This window comes from Phyllobates terribilis, unplaced genomic scaffold (genome assembly GCF_046119375.1).
Source record: "Phyllobates terribilis strain yellow unplaced genomic scaffold, ASM4611937v1 Scaffold_2__4_contigs__length_985480577, whole genome shotgun sequence".
In the NCBI taxonomy this organism is placed as follows: domain Eukaryota; kingdom Metazoa; phylum Chordata; class Amphibia; order Anura; family Dendrobatidae; genus Phyllobates; species Phyllobates terribilis.
Genome location: NW_027362762.1, coordinates 192,483,756 through 192,507,207, shown reverse-complemented (window position 1 = coordinate 192,507,207; position 23,452 = coordinate 192,483,756). Strand labels below are relative to the sequence as shown.

At 41.9% G+C, this 23,452-nt stretch overlaps 1 protein-coding gene across 1 annotated transcript in view; it reads right to left on the bottom strand.

The window, feature by feature from the left end:
* The window catches only part of ERBB3 (erb-b2 receptor tyrosine kinase 3), a 99,969-nt gene that overhangs the window by 52,417 nt on the left and 24,100 nt on the right, over window positions 1–23,452 (bottom strand). Inside the window, exon 2 of the mRNA XM_073663727.1 lies at window positions 1,271–1,422. Within this exon, the coding sequence (XP_073519828.1) occupies window positions 1,271–1,422 (152 nt within the window). The remainder of the gene's footprint in view (window positions 1–1,270; window positions 1,423–23,452) is intronic.

The window sequence follows — 23,452 nt, the reverse complement described above, 5'->3', positions numbered from 1 at the left end:
TGTGATTCATTTGACATTGTAGTACACATTTTAGTATTTTTGCCAATTAGTTAAACCTGTATAAAAGGAGGAGATTTTCTGTGAAGGGCCATTTCAGCAAAATACATTTATGGTGTCTATAGGCGGTTGTGTACAGTACAGACCAAAAGTTTGCACACACCTTCTCATTTAAAGATTTTTCTGTATTTTCATGACTACCTCTTGAAGCTCATCAAGAGTGTGCAAAGCAGTCATCAAAGCAAAAGGTGGTTACTTTGAAGAACCTAGAATATAAGACATATTTTCAGTTGTTTCACACTTTTTTGTTAAGTATATAATTCCACATGTGTTAATTCATAGTTTTGATGCCTTCAGTGTGAATGTACAATTTTCATAGTCATGAAAATACAGAAAAATCTTTAAATGAGAAAGTGTGTCCAAACTTTTGGTCTGTACTGTATGTAAAGCATCTTCTCCTTAATGTTCTTCCCTTCTGCTGCAGGGTTCTTATGAGTAACAAAGAACATTGGGCCCTTCTATTGTAATTAATGAGACTTCTCGTTCTTAGACATCGATTATTATTATTTATTAATATTTATTATAATAGCGCCATTAATTCCATGGCGCTTTACATGTGAAAAATGGATATACATAGCAAATAACGAGTACAATAGTTTGAACAAAAACAAGTGGCCGACTGGTACAGGAGGAGAGAGGACCCTGCCCGCGAGGGCTCACAATCTAGAAGCCTATCAGACAGTTATGGAATTTTAAGTCGAGATACCCCTAAAACTCCGCTAAACAGAACTCCGGGCATGAAATCTCTAATTATGCAAATGAGCAATGAGAATAAAACCTGTCATTATTAGCTGGTGAACAGATGCTAAACCTCTGGAATGCAGACTTTGTGTTTAGGGCAAGGTTGGCCATGTTCACTTGTAGTAGCAGGAAGCCTCTCCCATTTACTGCAATACTTTACCTCCTAAACTCTGTGGGCGGAATAGGGAGGGTAAACCAGTTGTGCAATAATCAGGGGAAACGGCCGGTTAAACAGGACAGGCTGGAGCCACATTCCAATGACAGAAGCATTGAACTCACTTACATATCGCACCATTTGCTAACATGAAAATGACATCTGTGATCGAGGTGCTCAGTGAATATCACAAGATGTGTGTTATTTCAACGTGCCGACTGATTACCATCTACTGCACATTACATAACAACAAGCTGAAAAGAAAACATTGGTATCTATATTTCAGTCTCCCATGATGATCACCGAGGTGTATATTACCTTTAAGAAGGATAAATCTTTGTTATTCTCAACCAGCACAATCTCAAGATTTCCCATCACAATATGGCAGTTGTTGTACGTGTTCTTTAAGGTATGATGCTGGTACTCTGCTTCGCCAGTTACACTCAGTCCATTCATTGTGCCAGTGCAGACTGCAGAAGAAAGAGATGCAATAAGAAAATGCACCGAGGCAACCGACACACAAATACAGGGGGTTCTGCAACAAAATATACTGTCTGGTGCTGTCTTATGGCATTGCCACCCATCCCAAGACAGGAAGGACTAATATTCCCGACATCCTTTCTGTCTAGATCCTATATGTGATTCATGAAGAGAAGGGATAAAGTCAACCAGTTATGCCCTACCCTCAATTTGGGGATTCTATGGCGCTCAAATGACTTTCCACACTTCCGCAGAAGGAGACTGAAGATTTGTAAAAACTCTGCATTTCAGTTTCTATGTTTAAAACTGAGAAATATTATTTGCAGCAAACTGTTAAAGGGACCCTGTTGGCAAGTTTTTACATATGGCAGCAGCGGTATGGCTGTATAGACGCTGATCTCCTGATAAAAATTATACCACTTCTGTAGCGATCAGATGTGCCAGTCCTGAGAAATTAAACATATAAGTCCTATGCAAATAGGGTTGGAAATGCACTGGGGGAGTGTCAATGCACTTTGATGGCTTCTTGATACGCCCCCAATGCACTTCCAGCCTGATCTGCATATGGCTTCTGCACTAGATTTCTCATGATGTGCTCTCTACAATAAAAGGTATAATTTCTATAGAAGGACAAACACCTAAACAGACATACCACTACTTCCATATGTAAAGACAAGCTAACAGGTTCCCTTTAAGCAATTAGTGATATTCTTTATTATTAAATATGTTTGCACATCTGCAAAATGAAATAATGACTCCAACAAGAAATGAGCATTGGAACATTTCCGTCCGTTTCACAATATGTCCAGAAATACTGTGAGATAAAACATAATATAATATACCACACCATAGTTACATTTTAACTTTGAAGATAATCTCAATTTTTTTATGGATCTGCTCTTTGGAGCATGCAGGAGGGATTACAGTGTGGATAATAAACTGCTTTACAATAAAAGGTAGAAAGCTTCAGTCTGTAGGAAAGCAATAAACATTTGAAAAATGGAGGGAGGACATGACCAATGTGCCATTAAACAAGCGCGCCTTCACACGTACATGATGATTTTACCTTCCCAAAATCAAAACAGATGATCCTATCCTAGTAAAATGTCTCTGTGGTAACGAGCTGACTCAGACCGATCTTACATATAATGCGATTCATCTGATCGGTCAGAAATGTGTTGAACTTTAAGCTTTAGGCTATAATCATAAGATATGTGTCAAAGTGTTTACTAAGGACCTGCTGGCTTTCCTGTCTGTTTTAATATGTACTTCCATTCTCAATGAAATTACAATTCTGGATCATCTTCTCTTAGGTGAAAATCTATGGTATTCCTCCTGGAAATGAATAAATTGACAGGTAGGTGTTACTATTCCCTTTTCATGCCCATGCATCTTCTACTGCTCATTCGGATGACTTAGGATAAAAGCCAAACCAGAATCTCAATTTAGAGACATGGTGTTTCAGGGTATTGCCTCTCCTAAGTGCAAAGTATGAGATCTGATTTGGATAGGGGAGAGGCTTAAAACTGTGATCTAAAGGGTAATGTTTCTCCTTGTGGAGAGTGACATGCCAGGCCTGGTAAGCCAGTGTGAGGAGGCTTATACGCCATGCACTGCTCCTCTGGGAAATTAAATATGCAAATTGCCTCTTCAGAGAGGAAGAAGACTAGAACTCTAATGCCACCTAATGGAAGTAGCAATCATAAAAATCAATATTGACCCTTTAACGAGGCCTGGCATGTCACGCCCCACAAGGAGAAATGTTACCCCTTAGACCCCTGTCCGGAGCCTCTCACCTAGCAAAAGCAGTCTCATACTTTGCACTGATGAGGGGCAACACCCTGAAACACTGTGTCTGCAAATTGAGATTGTGGTTTGGCTTTTATCATAAGTCATTTGACAAGGCTTGTTAAATGTTTGATATTGACTTTTAGGCTGCGTGCCCACGATGCGTTTTTCATGCGTTTCCGCTGCGGAAATTCCGCAGCGGAAACGCATCAAAAACGCATGGTAATCCGCACCCCATGGTCTCCAATGGCATTCCGCAATGTCAATGCACATGCTGCGGATTTTTCCGCAGCGTTTCTGCAGCGCTCATAAATCCGCAGCATGTTCATTAATTTTGCGGAAGCGCCGCCATTGACTTGCATTGAGACACATATAATGCGCGTCTGTACATTTGTACACGCGGATTATATGTGATTCAATGTGCGGATGGTACCCAGTTCTGGAGGAGAGAAGACTCTCATCCAGACCTGGGTACCATTGTACCTGTAAAAAAAAGAATAAAATAATAAAGTTTATATTCACCTGTCCGGCGGCTTCTCTCTGCATGCCGACAGCGCTGAAGGACCTTCGGTGACGTCACAGTCATGTGACCGCAGGCCATTCACCGCTGTGTCTCGCGATATGCCGGCATCCAGGAACCAGACAGGAACGAGCGCTGCAGCACACACCGGGGCATCGGGGGTGAGTATAGTTTTATTTTAAGCATTGTTTTATGGTCACACTATATAAATCCATGCTGTTTGCATGGATTTATATAGTGTGACCTAGTTGTCAAGCACTTTCCATGTGATGCTATCGCCTGGAAAGCGCTTGTCTATCTGCATTCGGAAACGCATGTGAATCCGCATGTATTCCGCATGTATTCTGCAGGAAAAATGCATGCACAATCTGCATGCGTTTTTTTCTGCCAGGGAGATGCAGAAATGCTGCAGAAATTTTCAGCTTCATTTCTGCATCGTGGGCACATAGCCTTAGGATTGCTACTTCCAATAGGTAACACTAGTTCTCTTCCTCTCTAAAGATGCAATTTGCATATTAAAAAAACATGTAGCGTATGGTATATTTTTTTTACTGGATGCCCCTATATGGAACAGTATAGTGTACTGCTTTATTTCATACAGCCAAAAATTGTGCACCCCAATGTACAGGGTGGGCCATTTATATGATACACCTAAATTAAATGGGAATGGTTGGTGATATCAACTTCCTGTTTGTGGCACATTAGTATATGGGAAGGGGAAAACTTTTCCAGATGGGTGGTGACCATGACAGTCATTTTGAAGTCGGCCATTTTGGATCCAACTTTATTTTTTTCCATGGGAAGAGGGTCATGTGACACATCAGACTTATTGAGAATTTCATAACAAAAACAATGGTGTGCTTGGTTTTAATGTAACTTTATTCTTTCATGAGTTTTTTACAAGTTTATGACCACTTATAAAATGTGTTCAAAGTGCTGCCCATTGTGTTGGATTGTCAATGCAACCCTCTTCTCCAACTCTTGACACACTGATAGCAACACCGCAGAAGAAATGCTAGCACAGGCTTCCAGTATCCATTGTTTCAGATGCTGCACATCTCGTATCTTGATGGTATGGTGTGGTATATGGGGTACAAAGATAGTGGGACCATTCTTCATCAATGGAAACCTCAATGCCACTGGATATCTGAAATTGCTACATGATCATGTGTTGCCCTCTTTATGCACTGAAGATGGCACGTTCCCTGAGTTTTTCCAACAACATGGTGTACCACCACCTTATGGGTGTCAGGTCCGAGCATTTCTACATGAACAGTTTCCTGGAAAGTGGATTGGTCGTCGTGGGCCAGTTGAATGGCCACCAAGGTCTTCCGATCTGACCCCCTTAGACTTTTATCTTCGGGGTCATCTGAAGGCAATTGTCTATGCTGTGAAGATACGAGATGTGCCGCATCTGAAACAACAGATACTGGAAGCCCGTGCTAGCATTTCTTCTGCGGTGTTGCTATCAGTGTGTGAAGAGTGGGAGAAGAGGGTTGCATTAACAATCCAACACAATGGGCAGCACTTTGAACACATTTTATAAGTGGTCTAAACTTGTAAAAAACTCATGAAAGAGTAAAGTTACATTAAAACCAAGCACACCATGGTTTTTCTTATGAAATTCTCAATAAGTTTGATGTGTCACATGACCCTCTTCCCATTGAAAAAAATAAAGTTGGATCCAAAATGGTCGACTTCAAAATGGCCACCATGGTCACCACCCATCTGGAAAAGTTTTTCCCTCCCGTATACCAATGTGTCACAAACAGGAAGTTGATATCACCAACCATTCCCATTTAATTTAGGTGTATCCATATAAATGGCCCACCCTGTATACTGGTCAGAGACTAAATGGATAAGTTTAGGCCCGGCGCATACTGCAATAATATATGGCTTGTCTAAGAATAAGAAGTGAGGAATTCACACTTTAAAGAATTCTTGTACCTTTGCTCTACCAAGCAGGTTAGGGCTTTCTTCAGTGCTGTCTACCCACCAGCTAGAAGTTAACCAACTATCTGATCTGCTAAGCGATTGAGGTCAATCCTCAGTAGGACAAGTGTACCAGTCTGACATGCACCCACAACATTAGGTAATGTAGTATAGAAATTTTCTGGCACATTATGTTTTTACAGCTGTGTATTGTAAATTTCTCAGCTGTAGGTCTATGGAGTGAAACAAATGGGCCATTTTACCCACTAATATTTTTTACAATCCTGAACAATATAGGTACACAGTCTAATTATGGAAATGCCCCCCCTGTATTTGGCCCCCATTTACTCTTCAATTTTTCTTTGCTCTTGTTAATACTGAAAAAAAAATATGAGAGAAGCTCAATGACAGATAGGGGCGATTTTCCCCTCCAGACGTAGAACTAGGAAAGGTCAGACATTAGAAAGGATCCAAACAAACCCAAGAACCCTGACAATCGTCCAAGCAATGCTGCCCCCGCCTCTGCCTATCCTGGAGAGAATGGCCTCTCTCTGTGCGGGACACAATGTGTCCTTCTCTGCAGCTGGACACAGCATCTCATTGTGCCTCGGGCAGGAATTTAATGGGGACTCTAAGGGCAGGGTCCTTAAAGGAGGGAGATTTGGATTCGAACAGTCATGTATTTCTTAAAACTCTCAAATACTGAATATTCACTAGAATTTCTCAATGCGCCACTTGTATTATGCACACACATGTACAGAACATGTATGCAGCTCTCGCTATAGGAGAAGCATCCATGTATTGATGATGGACATGTGTTCCTCCATCAAAGTCACATATAACAGTCTACATCACTATTACACAATCACATACTTACTACATTTAACAAAAAGCCTTTTGTAAAAGTCAAAATTCAATTACAAGTCACCATTCTGCTAGATAGATAGGCTAAATATTTCCAGCCCCCATTGGACACAAGCCCCGACGTCTTTATAAAAAATTGCAGGCAATAGAAACTCAACCAAAGCAAAGCCTCCAAAAGTCCCCCTTATTACAATAAACCCACTGCCCAAACAAAGCATCTGTTTTGTAGGCCATTATATGAGTTTAGTAAGTCATTGAAGGGAGGAGTATCAATCAGCACTATATGGTCATGCCTACAGGCAGAAGAGGGTGAGCGACGGGGTTCTTCCTGCCAAACCTGTATGTGATCATTATTGACTTTACCAAGTGATGACAACACGGCCCGGGCTATAAGTAAAAATCTAAATGACTAACAATTAATGTGGCTTACACAGAACTACGTGATAGAGAAGCTACAAAATACTCTAGAATTTTCCTGGGCTTATCGTTTCCATTGCTTATACACTTTAGCAGCATAAATCCACCAGGATAACACTTTAAAGTAACACAAACATTAGTTCATGAAATTGTCCAAATAAACAAAATTATCCTGAAATGCACGTAAAATAGTAAGATATACATTGTACTAATATACTTTAGAATTCCAAGGTACCTTGATCTTGAACAACTTCACTCCCAGGCAATTTTTCGTTTTTTGCGCTTTTTTTTTTTTTTTACCTTTTCATCTTCCAAAAACTTCCTTAACTTTTTTTATTTTTCCTTTGTCATAAGAAGTTTTATTTTTTTTGCAGGCCAAGTTGTAGTTTTAAATGACACCATTCATTTTACCGTACAGTATACTAAATAACTGTAAAGAAATTCCAAGTGTGGTGAAATAATGAACATATGCAATTACGCCATTAATTTGGGTATTTTCTTTTAACGGCATTCATTGTATGGTAAAATATGCATGCCAGCATGATTCACTAAGTCAGTAGAATTATGGCAATATCAAACTTGATTATATATTTTTTCTTTAATTTAAGCAGTGAAAAAAAATTCAGAAGTTTGTAAAAAATCTTTTTGTTTTGCGTGATCTTTTTCTGAGACCTGTAACGTTTTTACTCTTCCATCAATGGAGCTGTGTGAGGGTTTTGTGTTTTTTTTTGCGTGGTGAGCTGACGTTTTCATTGATAACATTTTGGGGTCCATAAAACATCTTGATCACTTTTTATTGTGTTTTTTTAAGGAGGTGTAGTGAGTGAAAAAAATGCATTTATGGCATTTTCATTTTTTTGTTATGTCACTTACCAATTGGGTTAATTAATTTTATTATTTTACAGATTAGACTTTTACGGGAGTGGAGATAAAGTTTTATTTTTTTTATTTTTAATGGGGCAAGGAAAACCTCACGCATCAAGAATTGCAGTCCAGCTGCATGATCGCAGCCATGTATATGAGAAAATATACTTTGAAGATCCAGCTGGGCACCACAGCCACAGGCGAGACTAATCCAGCTTTGCCCACCCCTGGCCTGCTGTTCCCAGATGATTGACAGATTTCTCTTTCTCGTTGTCATAGGGAGAGACCTGTCAATCACTTGTAGCAGTGCTGGGAAGAGTCGGCCCAGAGGCAGAGCAGGAGCATTTTAGAGAAAAATATATCTGGCTGCATGTATGCGGCCATTCATGCTGCCTGTAGTTTGGATAGCATAAATCATCTGACAGGTTTACTTTAAGAACTCAGATTAAAGCAATTCTTTGTAATGTGATGGGCATTCTTGCTTTATCAGGTAATCATAAAGTATATTCTGGTGTAATAGAAAGTATGATACATTTTATTACTATGTTTTTTTTTTACAATTTGTTAGCACATTAAACCTCCATATTCTTTTTTTGCACGGCTATACACAGTATTAATATCATCCTTCACAAGTTAATTAACTGTAAACTATATGTAGAGTGCATCACTGGTGGGAGGCATACCGAGGGAGTCTCCGAATATTCTGTCCCCCACCCGAGCTGGATGACAGCTGACAAATGAGGTTTGGAATGTCCGACATGGCGGCGATGATATTTCTCTACTCTCCAGCTCATCACATCCTCCCCGGTATCATTCTTTCATGCAGTCAGCTAAGACCTGTTCTAAATAATTACGATCCAAATCACCATAGTGGCTCAATTAACTTATTTGGTAGAATTTAAGCAATATACAAAATTCACACGAATTTCCTTCCAGTCTGATGCTAACAATTTTGCACAGATCTTGCTGCCAAACAACAACTTCAAAAGGCTGCAAAGGTGTCGCAAGTCGCAAGTTAGATGAGTGTATCGTCATCTGTGACATGTCAGAAGATTACTCAATAGTAAAAATAAAGAGTATTTCAGGAATTGCATAAATAATAACTTATTTTATTATACTATATTATAGTAGTGTTGGAATCTGTTTGTAGGTTCAGTTCTTGCTTGTATATAAACTATACACCTAAAGACCCCCAGACACATTAGTGTAAAGTTGGCTAAGCCTATGGGTTCCAGCAGCCATCTAATGTGTATGGGCCACGTCACACTTCTGAGAGCTGACGTCCGGTGACAGATTAGGCACTAGACAGTATCTGACAGCGGCTTTCTTCCCTCTTCTCATACAGCACATCTATACTTGGTCAGCCGGGTATGAGTATGGAGAAGTCAAGGGAGATGTCTTTTGAGCATTTGACCAGGGAACTGAGAGGTTCTGCTTGCTGAGCTGCACAATTCGGAGCAGTCTTTTGAGCAATTGTGTCTGTCCTCCCAGCCGCGATTAATATAGGTAGATTTTAACGCACCACTCCAGCGCTGAAACAAAAATGCTGGAGTGGTGCGTTAAAGATGCTACTAATCTAAGGTCCTTGACCATAATCTTAGACTTGCCCACCACCATCTTCATCTTTTATCTGCGCTGCTCAGGTCCTGCGGCGCCGTCTTGTGACAACCACTTCTGACTGCAAGTCTATGAGAGCCAGAATGAGGTTCTCTTAGACTTACATTGAGTTGTGACTTCCGGATCACCAGCAAACACTGGATCAATCCGGCAGGTCACAACCTGCTGAAGACCGACTGGAGCGGCGCTGATAGAAAGTCAAGACGAGATGGTGGGTAAGTATAAGACTACAGTCAGGGACCTTCGATTAGAAGAACCACTCCAAAGTGCTGCAATGGTGCTATAAAGGTAATGCATGCACAAGAAAATGCGCATCCAGCTTTGTCACATTTGAAGTAAGTCCGCCATTACCCAGTCTGTGAGGGTGCGTGTATCTATAATAATAATCATCTTTTTATTTATATAACACCAACATATTCCGCAGCGCTTTACAATTCAGACAATTTACAGACATTAAGGGCACTGTCCCCATTGGGGTTCACATTCCACATGTTGGGGTTCTACATTCCCTATCAGTATGTCTTTGGAGTGTGGGAGGGAACCGGAGAACCCAGAGGAAACCCACCCAAACACAGGGAGAACATACAAACTCCTTGCAGATGTTGTCCTTGGTGAGATTTGAACCCAGGACCCCAGCGCTGCAAGGTTGCAGTGCTAACCACTGAGCCACCGTGCTACATACTACTGAATCTTTTACACACACCCAATAACACACAGTAGTTTTCAGGATGTTCTTTCATGTCCTCTCCAGGCAAAGGCATTAAGCCTGGAGGTACATTCTTTTATAGAATGCTGTCTCTTTAAGGGTTTGGTGGCATTCCTGGGTCAACAGATAAGGAATGGGTCTCTGTATAGTGTCCCTGTTTGTCCTCCAATGGAGGTGACAGGAAAACAGAGCAGACCTTGTCTACTTTCCAGGCCTCCTAAGTACTGGCAAAAACCAGCAGGAGAGATTAAACCCTTCATCTTTGTGTTACTCACGCAGTGTAGGATGTGGTTTACCATCTAATTAATTTCTCTGCACAGTAGCCAAACGCACAACTGCAGCAATGGGACTCTATATGACAAAGGGCAGTCTGTGCTCAGGCTCTCCTGGGTGGAAGCCATCTTAATAGATAGATGTAAGAGGAAAACATTAATGACCCTAGGACAGAAATCCATTGCCCAGATAATCTTTAGCACCTACAAACATACATGTCTCGCTATGAGCTCATGTCTTTCTCTGTGTAATTAGATTAGGTTGAATGACATCTTGGCATGAGGATTACGCCCAAAGCCCAAAGCAGTCTGAATGAAAGTCCATGCCGTAGATTTACTCTGTACCGCACACAGTACATATAGATTCTGTAATCAAACATTTATGCTTCAAAGTGACTCTACAGGCTCCTCATTTGTAAGGTTCATTTCCCTCAATATATGTGCCTTAGCCAGGGGCGGACATATCATTGGTGCAACCTGTGCAGCCGAACAGGGACCCAAGAGATCAGGGGGCCCATTTCCACCGCCAAAGCAGGTAGAATGATGCATTATGATGAGCTATTGGGCTGCAAAGGGCCCAAGATACTGTTCTTGCATGGGGGCCTCTTCTGTTTGTGTCCGCCAGTGGCCTTAGCTTAAGGGCAGACATATCATTGGTGCAACTTGTGCAGCTGCACAGGGGCCCAAGAGGTAAGGGGTCCCATTTCCACCTCAAAAGCAGATGAAATTGTGCATTATGATGAGCAATAGGACTGCAAAGGGCCCATATACTGTTCTGGCACAGAGGTCCTCTTCTATGTCTAAATCCACCGATGCCTTAGCTGCCTATACTATAAGATTATTCAGCCTTTGCTGTAATAGAAATCAGCCAATCAGAAAAGAGAGAGCTGCAGGGTGACAGAGAGCAGCAGTCTGAACCAATCATGAGACAGGAGGCGTGTCTCAGACTACCTCAAAGTCCCTGCAGGCACTGTAGCTAAGACTTAGTCATAGCCATAGTAAGAGACACCTACATATACTACTAGATAAGACCGTGGGAGGGGAAGACGGTTGAGGTATTTAAATATTCCACATTATAGTAAAAAGTTCAAAGTATTGGTGATATTGAACTATTACTATAAACTGTGATCAAGAAAACAGGGAAGAGAGCTAAAGAGCTAATGAATGACACTCTTCCTTCCAGTCCAGGTTTTTAGTGAATAGCAGCTCAGTGGCCAGTACTGGCTCAAAACATTTAAAGGGGGATTGTTTTGGTGGGTCTTATAAATACGCTCAAACTTCACATGTCCTTATGTACCAAAGAACTTGCAAACCATGACTTGCAGCACATCCATGGATGAAAAATATGTATATAAATCTCCAAGTATGCAATCTATGGACAACATATATGAAAACCATCAGCCACCTCACTAAGACACTGGCCTGCTTTACTCCTACTGGCATGACTGGTCGCGTGATCATGCTTGAAATGAGTCATGTAACTCGTACACAAGAACTTCTTTGGTTCACAGATCAAACTCTAAAACAACACGTCTTTTTTAAGTTCAATAATGGGTTGTCACATTGTTGCTACAAAGGAAAATATGAAAATAACAACAAAAAGCTTTACAACTGTAAAATACGGACAATAGCCATGGTCTGACAAGCAAGAGCTGAAGACGCCTTTCCAGACTCCCAGCTGCACCTGCAGTTTCGCCTTGTTTTTTTCTCTTCACTAAAAAAAAATCTATCTGGTTATGTCTGTTCTGTTTATAAGTGTTCTGCGCCCTTTATACTCCCCCAGTGCAAATGCCAATGACACGGTCATTAATCATTCACATGCCTGTATTGATTAAGAGCTCTTCGTAACAATGGGAGCTATTGAAAATGCACTGAAAGTTGGACTGTTTCACTGTGCCGAGCTCCGCAAGTTCATAGTCAACCACAGATTCATATTGGAAACAGACAAGTATTAAAGTCCATTCTGATAACTATTGTATTAACAACTAAGACAGTAATAACACTACACTGAGGACATACATTCCCACCTACTCAGCTACTTAGTCTATGCCTGCAGCTTGGGCAGATTCTTGCCACATACCATCCATACCCAGATGCCAACAGCCTTATTAGAGAAACACATGTCTCCAAGCATACGTAGATGTGACCCAGGGAGAAAGTAATTCTATAGCGATGCTGGCAATTGGTGTGGGAATTCCCCTATAATACCGTGGTCATTTTTCAGATACAATTATCATAAGTATACATTTCACGTTCCATAATGGTTATTTTTGGATTAGTGCTGTTATACAGTACTCAGGGGAGGGGAATTTATTTTCCTTCTTTTATTTAATGTGCAATGCTCTACATTCGCTTAGATCCCTGCTCAGTTTACAATCCAATTTCCCTTCTCAAGGACATTCACACTGATACACACACAGTAGGGCTTAGTGAACAGACAGCCCAATGACCTTCTCATCTATGTCAGATCAATGATGTGGATCTTGCAGTACCTGGGGAAAAAATCCAAACTCCATGCGCATTGTATTCATTATCAAAGCTACAGAACCTTTCCAAAATGCAGCAGTGCAGCATGCCCCCTAATGCATCGGACTGCTAAGCTGTTTTAAAATGTTTTATTTTTAATGGCCTTCGGCTCGATCTTGAGCCATGGCGACTTGATGGATGAATAATTTGTAGGAAGTTTGATCTTGTGCAGGCCTAGATAGGTCCACCAGGATCTCCTCCGCCGTTATCTTCATAGTATCAAGCCATCGGGTTGCTGGCCTTCCTCTTCACCTTGTTCCTTCTATTCTTCCGATCATGGTGTCCTTCTCCAGTGTTTGCTCTCTTCGTATAAGGTGTCCAAAGTAGGCAAGTCGTAGCTTGGTGATCATTGCTTAGTGTGACATGCCTGGCTTAATTTGATAGCAAAATTGATTAGTTTGTTCTTCTTACCATCCATGGTATTGATAACACCCTTCTCCAGCACCACATTTTGAAGGTGTCATTTTTACACACATATATCTATTTTTATACTTCTTTCAGGTTTGTCTTTTTCTGGCCTTGTTGCATGTATTGTCTTTATGTTTAGGTACAAAATGAATGATCATTGTATAATTTATACTTCCAACCTATGCAAAGTGCCTCCATTCTTTATAATACATGAGTATTGTGATATTATTATTATTATTATTATTTCATAGCTTTTATTTCATTTTCATTATTACATTCTCTAAAAACTCATATTTTCTATTTCCTTTTTTTATAAAATAACACTGAAATTTAAATCCATTTGATTCTTTTATGTAAAATGTACCTACAATTAATTTATGGTGCAAATAAACAGTATGACTTTTGCATCACCACATCTACCTACAGTTGAAACCAGAAGTTTACATACACTATATAAAAAGACACATATACATGTTTTTCTCAATATGTGACATGAAATCAGAATAAACCTTTCCCGTTTTAGGTCAATTAGGATTACCATCATTTTTAATATTTGCCAAATGACAGAATAATGAGAGAGAGAGAATGTTTTAAGGCACTTTTATTACTTACTGCAAAGTCAAAAGTTTACATACACACATGCATATGTGTCTTTTTATATAGTGTATGTAAACTTCTGGTTTCAACTGTATATGGTTTTAAAAAAGTTGTCCAGTACTTGTTTCAATTGCCCCAATGTATTTGGCATGTGGCCATAAGTGTTTTTGTAATTACCTTTAGTTGTATATATTGCCTGTGAGCGGCACCATAGCTGGCCGATCACAGGCATCGCATGACCCCCTGCTGATGTCACATCAAGTGAGGCGTGACATCAGTGACGCGGTCCCCGCGGTGGATGCTGGGTTGTGGGCAGTGTTTCCCGGCACGTCACATCCAGCATCCACCGTGCGCTTTTGTGACGCTCCAGCCCTCCCTGGGAAATGGGGTACTCGGAGCTGGGTCAGATGTTGGGGAGGCAGTCGTGGCCTGGACCCGTTCCGTGCCCAGGGCCGTTACATGAAAGTAATGGGCTATCAGGGTTGAGTGGTATTATCGACTACGCCACCTGTGGTGTCTGGTGATGCGCCACCAGCGCTGCTAGCAGTCTTCTGAGGCTGGATGTAGTGGCAGCAGGCGATGTTATAACTCCCCACAGGCGGAGCAGGGCATCAGGGCAGATTTGACAGGAGGATGGGGAGAGTAGTCCTGGGTCACTCAGGTGCTGTGTGGTGCAGTGCAGAAATGAAGGAATCAGAGGCCATAGGGATAGTCTTCCAGGTCTTTTACTCACAGTTTTAAGCAGCGGCAAGGCTTCTCCCTGCTCCTCACGGATCACTGCGGCCACCAGGGATGAGGGCTCAGCGCACCCAAGGTATTCAGGTACCTCGATCAGGACCCTCCGAGTGTTCCTAACTGTCCCCTTTGAACCTCTCCTGTCCGTGTGCGTGCAAAGGCTGGGTGTCCCTCTGGACTATGCACAGATATAGGGTAAGGCGGCAATTCTGTTCCGCCCGTCACCCGACGGGATCCACTGTAGCCTACCGGGCTTCTCTGACAGAGACGTGAAGTGGCAAAGTCAGATGTCGGGGGCCGGTACCCCTCTTGCAGCAGGAGTACCTCTGGCAGGGCCAGAATGGAGAGTACAGGTGGCGTACGCCGCTCCGTCCGTGCTCCCTGGGATCCTTTTGCTTGTGGAGCTGTCACTATAGCTCCCGACCTTCTTAAGCAAGGGAACTTGACCGGGATAGAGACGCTGTTAACTCATACCCGCGCCTCGTGTCAAGGTCAGAGCACGAGGACCGTGCATCTTCAGCACACTGCAGGCTCCTACACAAGGCCACTGTCAGCTGCAAAGGCCACTGTCAGCTGCAAAGACCACAATCAAAGAACCTTGTGCTTAAGATGGCTGGCTATTATATATGAAACTATGTGTGCAAACTAAAACTGTGTTCTACCCTTCACCCACTACATGGTTCCCCTAACTTTTGGTTCCCCTCACTTGTGATCCTGCTGAGGCAGCACTATGGTGCATACTTGCCTCCCATAGGTCAGGAGTGTGTAGTGTTGAATGTAGATTCAGGGTCCTGACCAGTGCACCTTCCTTACCTGGGTGAGGAGACACTACACCTGCTGACAGGCTGTATATCCCCCCTTGTGGCGACCGAACCCTCAGGGGTGCCACACTTTCCCAATGAATGAGGAGAGGGAGAGCGCACGGGGGATCCTTGGTGTGACGTGCGGGGTAACCCTTCCCACAGCCCATCACTCACCGTGGAATGCGGCACTGAGTCATGCCCGGCTGCAGCCGGAACTTGACGTGATATCAGTGGATGTCAGTGCCGGCTGTAACAGGGGGTCACGTGATGCCTGTGAGCGGCCAGCGATAGCGCCGCTCACAGGCAATACATACAACTAAAGATAATTACAAAAACACTTATGGGCACATGCTAAATACATTGGGGCAATTGAAAAAAGTACTGGACAACTCCTTTAAGCTGTGTGACTTCATTGACAGATAAGTGATTAGATGAGATGTACTTTTTGCACACAGCACAACTGGAGCTGGGGAACCTAGTATGGTGGTAAGGTCATAGCAGTGACTCACGAATCCATGCTAAATGACATGGCCAGCATTGGGTGGCCTACACGATCCAAGATTAGCCAAAAATTTTCCAATATAGACAATATAATATATTTGTTTTATATTTTACTACAGTTCCAATTTTTTGAAGTTACACAACTTTGGTGAATGCAGAAAGAACATACAAGGCTTGATGTTTATGCCTTAAACATCATTAGGGTATGATGTAGCCAAATTTTAACAAATGGTATCATATCAAATTATATGTTAAGTAGTGTAAAAACTAAATGTGAACAGAGCCTAGGGGGTTGTGCACAGAGCCTGTACACCTATGAAATCTAACAGCAAAAACAACTTTTATTTGCCTCTATATTAAATCGGAGGCGTAGGGTACAGTGGAGGCCATAAATCGGAGGCGTAGGTTCAGTGGAGGCCATATGTACCTTCAGGGTGTTTTATCACAGCTCCCTACGCACCAAACACAGGAAAACATCAATGCTGACCCTATGACAAACCGATCAATCTCAGAAGAGATTTGGCTACATGACGAGGTTGAACAGCTTGTTACTCATTAATTTGGCCACAACATGCTCTGTTCCTGAGATTACTGCAAGAGTTTGTGTACAAAGTACAACTGAAGTCACCAAAATGAAAAGACATTGTGTTGTGTTTCAACGTTCTGAAACCTATGTTTGTTGCTATGTAGTAGCAGAAATCATTGTTGCAATTCTCACGAGCAGCTTCAATATGTAGTCGCAAACACTTTCCGAAGGCCGGAAATTCCAAAAAGTAAATCTTGACGAGGCATACCTGTTCATTTTAAGCCATTCTAAGAGATACTTGATGAAACTGCTTGAGAGAATTTCAAGGATGTATAAAACTGTCATCAGAGTAAAATTGGGGGTACTTTGAGGAATCTAAAGTTTAAAGGGTTATGACAAAAAAAAAAACAACAACAAAAAAATAAGTTATCTTAGCCATAGGATCAGGAATAAGTTGCTGGTCACTGGGAGTTAAGCTCTGGGACACCCAATGATCCCGAGATTAGGGCTTTAGAGCTCTGGGAACGGAGCTCTGCAGGCTTGTCCTGAATAAAGCGTAGGTGCACATACGCGGCCTAGACACCACTTACTGTCAATGAGGCTGCTGAGTGCAGCTCTCAACTAATCCCATAGACAATGAATGAAGGTCTAAAGCCTCTATCTCAGGATCACTGGGAGTCCAGCGGTCGGAGCCCCATTGATCAGCAAATTATCCCCTATCCCAAAATACCTTGATTTTTGGGAATAACCCTTTACCACATTTTTTTTTTTTTCAGGTGTCTTTAATTCTTGTTTTCCTTCATTTCCTTTGCTGCCTTCAGTGTAAATCTACCATGTGCATATTCCAATTAGAACAAGTAAAACCCTTGCGTGAACAGGTGTGTCCGAACTTTTTACCAGTACTGTACACAGGGAAAATGTATATTGGAAGCGCTTGCACTTTTTCAACAATTTGGGCCCACTAATCATCTTGGCTTACAAATACTGATGCAAAATACTGACCAAATATGCTGCCAAAGTTGCCAAAGGGTCATTTTCAGATATACAACAGATATGGACCATGTGCACTTATAGACCGGGAAATCTCTGCAGTATCTCGATGACATTTGGCAAAATGCTATCTATTTTGCTGGTGCTGTATTGCGCTGCAGATATCTGGACGTGCAGCTATTCCAACTCATGTGCAGGCAGCTTCATGGTGCAATTGTTCATCAGGTTCATTACTAACTTTGGAAAATTAATAATCTTATTCTAAACCAATGGTCTCCAACCTGTTATTCTAAAACTGTAGCAGAACTACAACTCTCAACATTGTATCACTCTCAAATCACTCTCTTAACTTAAAATGGTTGCCTCACGTTGTCAAATTGCAAGAGTGCTTGTAAAAAAAACAACTTGGTAATTTACCTATTATTAAAAATCATCTCTGTTCTCAAAAATGGAGGGATTTTTATTGCTATAGTGCACTACTCATTGCCTGGGTTACAGGCCACCTCTGCAGTGTATCATAGGTGGCTGGTGTCCTAGGCAAGGATTGCACACTTGCAAGCTCTTTGCTTTTGAGTTTGCAACTGCTGCTCTGAAGCTGGCTGGATCCGGCATCTTCAGTGCCCCTTCACATCTCCAATGCTGCAAATGCCTCTTCTGGCTGCATTGCAGAACATATAGTTCAGACTAATGGTGGTCCAAACTGTCAATCTTCATGAGCTCACACACTTACAAGACAGGCAGGAAGCCGGGAGGCAGAGGAGTGGTGTGATCGTCAAGAAAGAAAATGGAACAACCCCTTTTGATAGAAAAAAATTAATATCTTAAGGGGATCCTGTCACATTCAGAAATTATATTTACGTGCAGACATAGGGTCAAACTGCAGGTAAATATCATTTAAAGCCTGCTTACTGGAGCAGCAAGTACTGGGTGAAAATGGAACAGCAATTCACTTCTAGTCATGGGGGTGGCAGGGAGATTCCCTTGCACATTGATTGACAGCCTGGTATACACATACACGCTGCAGAGCAGTGCAGTGTAGCAGTAACCATTCCCTGCACTGCCCCGATGACTAGAAGCAAGAGGCTGCAGGGAGACTAAGGGTACTGTATGTGCACACTGTGTCTTTTTCAGGTAGGTGTGCTCTGGAACCCGCTTGAAAAAGCACTTAAACAATGGTAAAAAGAATGAACATATGCATAGAAATGTCATAACAACTTGGCTGTGCATAACTTCAGTCTTTTGGAGCTTCATTTAACCGCTTCAGGCTTCGAAAGTCATCAAGTAGCTACAAGAAGTGACCTGACCATTCTTCAGGTGGCTTTCGCTTGGACACCGCCGGTGTTTTCCTGCAGCTTCTTCCTTCAGCAAAACATGCGTTTATAAGGCGTCGGGTATACATTTAAACTTAATTTTCTACCTGTGGCCGCAGCTCTAGTAATCCAGGCTACACAGGATTTAAACACTATTCACCTGATTAACCCTAAATCTACAGGTAAATAATTTCTGAATGTGAGAGGTTCCCTTTAAAGGGGTTTTCCCACGAACAAAAGTTCATTTTGATCAATAGATCTTAGAATAATAATAACTTCCACAATTGGATGTGTTTAAATAAAATGTTCCTGTGCTGGGATAATCTTATACATGTCCCCCTGCTGTGTACTGTGTAATGGCTGTGACTGACCGTGTACAGAACATGGTCTGATCATACCACAGCTCCTGGGCAGGGGAGGAAGGAAAAGAGTATACAGACAGGATAGTATGGGATCACAGCTGATTCTTTTTGTGAGGTAAAACATTTCCCTGCCTGTTTATAAACAATGTTTTACTTCAAAGAAAGAATGAGCTACAATCCCCTGCTGTCCTGTCTGTATACTCGTTTGCTTCCTCCGCTGCCCAGGAGATGTGGTATGATCAGACCATGTTCCTGTATGGTCAGACACGGCCATTACACAGTACACAGCAGGGGCACGTCTATAAGATTGTCTCAGCACAGGAACATTTTATTTAAATAATTGTGGAAATTATTATTATTCCAAGATCTATTGATTAAAATGAACTCTTGTTCGTGGGAAAACCCCTTTAACTTATTGAATTTTTACAGTATATACCACAATATATTGGGCTTTCATGCCTTTTAATCATTGCTGATGCCTTTCAGCTCATAAATAATGTTTGTACTATTAGATATGAATGTATAACTGGAGTTAGAGTGATGTTATCATGTTATTAGTTATTATTATTAGTTATTATTGTAACGTTAACAGTTCTACTTTATACAATTTTGACACCATCACTTGATTATTCAGCATTAGACCCAGAGTTACAGTTACAACTCAGTTATTTTAGGCAGTAACACTACCCACACTGCAGATTTTGTGGATAGTTGGCATCTTGTATATGTGTTCATGCTTTCTTTCTACATAGTGAATAGGATGATCTCACTCAATAAATGTGCTGTCTGGGTATTTCTACCACAGAGCAGGGTGGGGGTGAGGTGTGTTCATATCACAAGTTGTGATGAATGACAGCTGGAATTTTGCACTATCGCTTTGTGTTATAAGTAAAACATTCTCCCCTGACTCTGTGTGTAGAAAAGCTACTATGGCCTCCCAACAGGATTATAGCTACAGAATTAGTATATAAGGCCTCATTCAGATGTCAGTGATATTTCATGTATGCAAGAACAGTCCGCGTTTCATTAGTGGTTTACATCCGAGTTTCATCAGTGTTTGGTCAGTGTATCAGTGTTTACCATCATTGTTAGGGCTCTTTCACGCGTCAGTGTGTCCGGTACGTGTGGTGACAGTTTCAACACGTACTCAAGACACTGACACACGTAGGCCCATTCAAATGAATGGGTCTGTGCACATGTCACCGTTTGTCCGTGGGCAAAACACGTTGACTTGTCCATTTTTTACCCGCTGCACGGGCCGCAAAACGTCCCACACTGATGACACACGGATGACATCCGTGTGACACGTACCGGCGCTTGGGAATCAGCGGTACAGTTAGCGATGTTGAGGACAATGTTGAGAGTAGTAGTCTGCTCCTGTAGAGCCCAACTGTAAAAATAAGAATGAAATAAAAAAGTCCTTATACTCACCTGTCTTAAGTGTCCCCAGCTGTAATCCATGCGACCGCCCACGCTGAGGAGCCGGGGAGAATGACTCCTGCAGCAAGAGGGCCCCGGACCTCTGCTGAGCTTAGTGAGAGGTGTCCTGTCACTCACTGAGCTCAGCACAGAGCAGGGGCTCACTCGCTGCAGCGAATCATTCTCCCCGGCTCCTTGCTGTGAGCGGTTGCATGGATTACAGCGGGGAACACTTAGGATAGGTGAGTATAAGGATTTTTTTATTTTATTCTTATTTTTACAGTTGAACACTGCAGGAGCAGACTACTACTCTCAACATTGTCCCCTGCTGGTGCTGATCGCAGCAACAGCAGGGAACAATGATGAGGGCAGTGTTCAGCACCCGGCGCTTGGGAACAGTGCTAACTGTAGCGCTGATTCCCAAGCACCAGTATGTGTGCTCCTGATGCGGCACATGGTTGTCACACGTTTGCCACACAGGTGCACACGGACACGGATATCTCCAGTACTAGTTTTTCCATATCAGGACGTGTGAAAGAGCCCTTAGATCAGTGTATCAGTGTTTACCATCAGTGTATCAGTGTCTACCATCAGTGTTTGGTCAGTGTATCAGTGTTTACCATCAGTGTTCGGTCAGTGTATCATTGTTTATCATCAGTGTATCAGTATTTACCATCAGTGTTTCACCCGTGATTTTCACGTTTAAAAAAATATATAAATTACAAGGCTATGTTCACACATCATGTTTTTTTTTGGCGTCAATTTTCTGCAGCAAAACCTGATCTCTCAAGAAAGGTTTGTTCAGGATTTTTCTTGCAGTTTTGTCGCTTTTTTGGTGCGTTTTTTCAGCGTTTTTTTCATAATATAGCTGGCTCTAGTTATATAGCTATTTCTGTCATCTAGATGTGTGTTTTTGAGTTTCATCAGTTTTGAGTTTCATCAATGCTTTTTTTAATCAGATTTTCATTAATGTTTGGTCAGTGTGTCAGTTTGGACTATCAGTGATTTTCTTGTTTGCCCCCAAAAATTGCAAGCTTCCTCTACCCATGACAATGTTAAAAAGGACAGCACCTGAAATGCCTGCAGATGTCATCCATAAGATGTCTGTGATTTTCATGGACCAATAGACTTTTACGGAAAATTCGATCTGTGATTCAGATCAAAGACGGACATGTCTCTGTGTTTTTTTTTAATTGCGGCCTTATATGGGTTGCTATAGCTCGGGTATACAGTGGGTACGGAAAGTATTCAGACCCCTTTACATTTTTCACTCTTTGTTTCATTGCAGCCATTGGGTAAATTCTAAAAAGTTCATTTTTTTTCTCATTAAAGTACACTCTGCACCCCATCTTGACTGAAAAAAAACAGAAATGTAGAATTTTTTGCAAATTTATTAAAAAAGATATACTGAAATATCACATGGTGATAAGTATTCAGACCCTTTGCTCAGTATTGAGTAGAAGCACCCTTTTGAGCTAGTACAGCCATGAGTCTTCTTGGGAATGATGCAACAAGTTTTTCACACCTGGATTTGGGGATCCTCTGCCATTCTTCCTTGCAGATCCTCTCCAGTTCCGTCAGGCTGGATGGTGAGCGTTGGTGGACAGCCATTTTCAGGTCTCTCCAGAGATGCTCAATTGGGTTTAGGTCAGGCCTCTGGCTGGGCCAGTCAAGAAAGGTCACAGAGTTGTTCTGAAGCCACTCCTTTGTTATTTTAGCTGTGTGCTTAGGGTCATTGTCTTGTTGGAAGGTGAACCTTTGGCCAAGTCTGTTTTTTTTTTCAGTAAATCAAAAAAATCACTGCACACCCTAGAGTGGTGCTCAAGAAGGGACCGTGCCCTGTCACATGTGAAAATAACCTTGGCACTCGAAAAAATTCTGCTTAAGAAAATTTATTACAGTCCATATAAATATACAGTAAACATACGTTAACGTTTCGGTCTACACGACCTTCTTCAGTTGACTGAAAAATGGACAAATAAAGAAAACATCAACTAAAGAATACAGAAAATCACTGTTCAAAATAACCGTATATAAATATATGCAAAAACCATACAATGTTACAAAACAACGGAGGACAGGGCAATGGGGTATAGGGGAATAGGGAGACAGATAAAGGGCAACACAAGAGGAGGGAGGAAGAGGGAAAGGCCATGTAAAGTGTAGGACCTACCCGTACGCTCGTGTCAATGGTAAAAAGGAAAATAAGCTGAAGGAGTCAACTAGGACAGCCTAGGGGGAGAAAAGCGTGTAATATTAGGGTAAACACCATGTAGGAAGCAGCGCAACCAACACATGTGTGGACAAAGAAAATAAATAAATAAATCCAATGGCCAGTTTAGGGAGAAAAGACCGGTTTACACACCGTCACTAGCCTTGCGCCGCTCATCTCCATTGTGGAACGCAAGCTTTAGCCTAATGGAACGCACACGTGACCTATTTCCCGGCCCTCCCGGTCACGTGTCTCTGTTCACTTCCGGACATGCGCAATCGCAGAACGAAACGCTCCCACAGATGATTGGCTTTCCAATCATCCTCCTTCTTATTTAAATGCCCTCTTTCCCGCTCTAAGCCACAGCATCTAGCGGTGGATGCCGCGCTGCCGGTCCTGAGTCCCCTACGAGCTCCCTAGCAGGTACATGCCCGGGTCTTTTCTCCCTAAACTGGCCATTGGATTTATTTATTTATTTTCTTTGTCCACACATGTGTTGGTTGCGCTGCTTCCTACATGGTGTTTACCCTAATATTACACGCTTTTCTCCCCCTAGGCTGTCCTAGTTGACTCCTTCAGCTTATTTTCCTTTTTACCATTGACACGAGCGTACGGGTAGGTCCTACACTTTACATGGCCTTTCCCTCTTCC